The 5,593-nt window shown below is 37.5% G+C and overlaps 1 protein-coding gene across 1 annotated transcript; it reads right to left on the reverse strand.

Moving 5' to 3' along the window:
• Window positions 1-831: 831 nt before the first annotated feature.
• LOC105522596 (olfactory receptor 10K2) lies at window positions 832-1,770 on the reverse strand. Its single transcript, XM_011957153.1, has one exon. It carries the CDS (start codon window positions 1,768-1,770, stop codon window positions 832-834), a length of 939 nt encoding a protein of 312 aa, XP_011812543.1.
• Window positions 1,771-5,593: the final 3,823 nt, after the last annotated feature.

Raw genomic sequence — 5,593 nt, forward strand, 5'->3', positions numbered from 1 at the left:
TGGCACTTAACAAGTATCTCATTTAACAATTGTGATCTATTTTGGAAGAACGAGGTTCAGAAAACATCTAGAAAAATCCTAGAGATACAAGCTTCCTGAGTCCCTAGGACAGAGAGTTATGGTTGTGCCACATTTTGCAGGGTTAGTTTTCAGCTTGACTGAGATTGGGTGACAGTATTTACTAGAGCCTAAAATTTTGAACATACATACACTTTCCTATAATAGCCATCTGTTACTTTTCACTCAACTGAAAAAAAAAATACTTCAATAGGCAGTAATTCATGTAAGTGTGGCAAGCAGTTGTGTTTTTCTAAATTTTATATTTGGAGATGAAGGGAAATGATCTTTGTTCCTGAACGTAATGATCAATTGCTTGATCATTTGTGTTCTGGGAATTTTTCTCTATGTACCCTGTATAACTAGTGCTTTATGGTTTGGAAAGAGAAGAGTCAAGAGACATATATCTATACACACACACACACACACACACACACATATATATAATTTTTTTTTTTTTTTTTTTTTTTTTTTTTTTTGGTGACAGAGTCTCACTCTGTTGCCCAGGCTGGAGTGTAGTGACACAATCTCACTGCAACCTTCTGCCTCCCGGGTTCAAACGATTCTGCTACCTCAGCCTCCTGAGTAGCTGAGATTACAAGAGCCCACCACAGCATCTGGTTAATTTGTGTATTTTTAGTAGAGACAGGATTTCATTATGCTGGCCAGGCTGGTCTTGAACTCCTGACCTCAGGTGATCCGCCTGCCTCAGCCTCCTAAAATGCTGGGATTATAGGCATGAGAAACTGCACCTGGCTGGAATCAAGATTAATTTTATGACAGGGAAATTGTTCTTCTCACAATTCTACAAAGAGCTGATTTGAACTCTTTATTTCTCAAGCTATAAATCATTGGGTTGAACAATGGAGTTATAATAGTGTAGGATACTGATATTAGAGCATCCTGGCTTGAGGAATAGTTGGACTGAGGCCTTAAGTAGATAAAGGAGGCACAGCCATAGTGGACAGTGACAATAATGAGGTGAGATACACAGGTGGAATAAGCTTTGTACCTACCCAATGTGGAAGGAAACTGAAGTATGGCAGAGATGATGTGAATATAGGACACCAAGATCAATAATAAGGGGATAGCCAGGACCAACGTACACAGCATGAAGATGACAATCTGACTAAAGTGGTTATGGTGAGATGCCAGCTTGAGGACAGGAGAGATGTCACAGAAGAAGTGATGTAGTTGATTGGAGGAATAAAAGGGCAGGTGAAATACCAAGGATGTGATGATCTGTGCAACAGTGAAGCCACAGGCACAGGCAGCAGCCACTAGTCCCATACACATCCCATGTCCCATGAGCACTGAGTAGCGCAGTGGGTTACAGATGGCCACATAACGATCATAACCCATGACTGCCAGCAGGAAGGAGTGACAGCAGCCAAGGAAGAGGAAAGAAAACATTTGGATGGCACAGCCCAGGAAAGAAATGGTCTTCCTCTGGGCGAGCAGGTCAACCAGCATCTTGGGTACAATGACGAAGGTGTAGCAAATCTCAGAGCAGGAGAGGATGGCAAGGAAGAAGTACATGGGGATATGAAGGGCTCTGTCCAGCACGATGGTGGAAATGATGATTGCATTGATGCCCAGAGTGAACAGGTAGAGGAGCAGGAAGATAACAAAAAGCAGCTGCTGCAGCCTGGCCAGGGATGAGAAGCTGAGGAAGATGAACTCTCTCACCACAGTCTCATTGACCCGCTCCATGGAGCATACATCATCAGGAGACAATCCGGGAAAGAAGGGGAGTCAGCACCAAAAGAAATCCCTGAAAATTAATAGATTCACAGAAAATTGATCATCAGCATTTGTTCTCAGATTTTGAGTTCTAAACTCATCTTTTCTCCTCCCTCTTGTTCTTCTAAGACATGATGTTGCTAAAATCAGGCAAGCATTCATCAAACTTTGAGTCTCCATAGTAATTCTAACACCATAGCTGAAAAGTTCTTGATATTTTTCAGATTCAAACAACCCTTCACTTCCATTCCCATGATGAGGCTGTTACTGGCATTCTCAGTCTCTCACTCTTAGACTTTCTTGCAACGTTTGTCTTGTTGGCTTTCTTGTATCCATATTCTCTCTCTCAAAAAAAAAAAAAAAAAATAAAAAATCCTGCATTTGCAAAGTAAACCATCTGAATATACCATAGTTATCTATAACTCAGTGGTTCTTAATTGTCATTCTCCTTACACATAAACCCCCACTCTTAGTTTTAATCTCTCCCTAACTTAGATGCAAATTCTCTTCAGCACTGTTTTCCTTACCTCCTGGTAGGAATTGTCAGTTATACTTTTATTATGCTGGTTCTTGCTTCTGTAGCTTTATCCTGGTGCCAAAATGGAAAAAAAAATTCTCTTCTTTCTATTCATTAATTTCAAGATGGAATATGTCTATACCTTCTCCAATACCTATATCACAGTCTTTCCTTTGGCAGAGAGGACCACAGTCTTTCTTAAGGATTCTGTCCATTTTCATCACTTCCCTTAATTCCTTTTGAAGTCACATTATGGCTCCTTTCCCAAGGCCACTCTTACATCTCTGCAACACATCTTTCCCCTGATGACAGCCTAATCTTTTAAAATATAAATTGTATTATACTGCTTCACTCTTCAAAAATTTTACTTATGGCTATAGTATGGAGTTCAAACTCTTCACTGTTTCCAAAAGTCTTTCCTTTGGGGAAATAAACTATGTTTCTGTGCTCATTTTCAGACCTTTATGGGATATACCACTATTGCTCAAATATGTTCTGTACTTCCTTGCCTCTATTCCTTGCTCATATCAGTTTTTCACTTTTATTTACAGATATTTTATGGTTCTTCTGAAGCCTCCTTTAAAATCTACCTTTTTGAAAGCCTCCTTGCTACCTCCTGGTGAAAGGAGTTGTTTCTTCCTCAGAACTCACATAAGACATTGATTGCCAAAATTATGTGGTGTTTAGTTAATTTTGAAATACTGTAATTAATTGTTCTTATATCTATTTTCTCCACCAGATTTTGTACCTTTGAGGAAAAGATGTGAATTGCATGTATCTTTGCCTGAGTTCTCCTCAGCATCTAGAACCATATTAAGTACTTAACACCTTCTCAATACATAATTGTTATATAAAAAAGAGAGTTAACTTGCCACATTATCTATGTTATTCATGGACAGCACAGACTTCTTAGAATTCACAGAGTAAGAGAATTCTCAGTGTTATTTCATTCTAGGCACAAGGATTGCTCAGTATCAAGAATACCAAGAATGTCTGCACCACATAAAACTAAGTCTGGCCCATTTATACCTGAAAGAGAAATCTCTGTTTACAATAGAAAACTGGCACTGAAGAGAGCATCTGATCCTCAGAATTCTGTGTACTTAGATGATCCTCAATTCCTAGTACATTTGCTGCTCTTTAGAGTATATTAGATTTCAAATAAGTGAGAGAAAAATCATAAAGATAACCAATTATCCCATTTTAAAAATATTATTAAAATTACCTTAACTAATATTAATAACAAAATTAAAAACAATGCATTTTTATGTTACCTAAGAACCACCGAATCAAGAATATCAGATGCCACACATGTATTAAGCAGTGTGATTATAACAGTGTGTCAGCTACTAGGTCTGCAATGAAGATACACATTTAAATAAGACCCAGTCCCCAGCCTCTAGTTCATGTTTCAAGGATGAGACACATCCCGAAGAAGGTATTATTAAAAATGTGGAGACTGAGATGATAGATACGCATTTGAAATTATAGGAGCACTCAGGGAACAAATCTTGTATACATCCTTGAAAAGTAATATGTATTTTTTACTTATTTCTGGGTTTCTTTACATATGTTATGGAAAGGCTGAACTAAAGTGTACTTGGAGAAATATTATAACACGGGCACTCTTTGGTTTCTATAACTTTTAATCTAAATATATAAATAGGACAAGTAAGTACATTTGCTTCTCCTTGCTTCTGGAAGAGTGCAAGGATGTTTTCTGCTTGCATATTCTACTTTATATCACGCCCTCCCTCAACCGCATGAAAGGGCCAAATACCCTCCTCCTCCTCTGTCTTATTCCTCTGGTTATTCGCCCTATATCTAGCACAAGGGTTCTTTTTTATTGCCTAGGTGGTTGGCATATTTATTACTAATATACTATTAACTTTCAAATTCTATATTCTCTAGTTTTTAGTACTACTAATAAATTTCTACATACAGAATCTGAAATTTTACTCTCACAAGCACATGTAGAGTTGAGTAATGTAGGAATAAAATAGGCTTTAAATTTAGACAGATGTAGGCTTTAATCCTGAGTCTGGCAAGTTCTAGTGGTAAAACCTTAATAAATTCTCTAAGGCCTATTTTCTCATTTGTATGGTAAGAATAATTCCTGCCTCCTGGGCTATCATGAGAATTAATTCAGTAATATATATGAAAGAGATTTGTTCCATAAGTAAGGAGTGCTTAGTAAGTACTTCTGTTTTATTACTTTGTTGTTGTTCTACAGGTATTGGTATCAGAAATATTTTCATTAGTGAGGTAATAAGCATTTAACTCACAGCAAGTTATTGAAACTGATTATTCTGAACTTACTTTCTCTTTTTTGGCAGCAGTTACTGATGGTGTTCTTTTCCTGAGTCTATGTCCTTGTGCTAGTGTTTCTGCTTGTTTCTGTTTTTGGGTTCCCAGAGGGCAGGGTTTCTTAGTCTTTATATATGTCAATTGTAACTATTTCAGAGTATTTATTAAGTTCTCAACCATATATGAGGTATTATATCTTTGCGTAGATCCTATCTGATACAACCTTTTCTACAAAAATGTCACTATTTAAATTTTGTAATTAAAATATTGTTGAGTGCCCTATTGAATTAAATCAGAACCAAGAGAATGCGTATATAAATTTAGAAAGAAAAATGAATCAGTTAATTTAAACATATATAAAATTTATATGCACAATTTTGCAGAAATGCACTTTAAAACCTAATCCTGATTAACATTATTTGATGTCCCGTTAATTGTGGGTCTCTCTTTCTGGTACTGGTAGTGCACCTGCATGGGCTCATCACCCTTCTTCTCTTACCTGAGATGTGAAAACATAAGTCCTGCTGGAGGATAGATGTTTACTTTCATTTCCTGTCCATGGCCCAGTTTCTCAATTCTGTAGATGCTTAGTCTAAGCAAGATGGATGTCTGTTATTCATAGAGTGCTTCCATTTTCCTCTGCCTCTCCCTAAGAAGCTAGGGACATAGAGGCTACAAGAGAGAGAATTCAAGTTGGCCTGTAGAATGAATAAAAGTCAAAATGGGTCACAGGCTACTGATCTTTACCAGAGGTAGAGATGTGATGATGGTCTAGGGTGTTAGACCCAGACCAAAGTCAAATGTAACCAGTCTCCTGCCGTTTTATGTCAATTGACTAAAGATCACAAACCACAGCTAATAGTGACCATAACGCAGTAGGAATTTTCATTATATTTGTTGGCAGCAGGTGGTTCTTCTGTGGGTCTCCTGGCACCAAAGCCATTGTCATGGAGACATTGCACTGGGTTT

This window comes from Colobus angolensis, unplaced genomic scaffold (genome assembly GCF_000951035.1).
Source record: "Colobus angolensis palliatus isolate OR3802 unplaced genomic scaffold, Cang.pa_1.0 Scaffold439, whole genome shotgun sequence".
Classification (NCBI taxonomy): Eukaryota; Metazoa; Chordata; class Mammalia; order Primates; family Cercopithecidae; genus Colobus; species Colobus angolensis.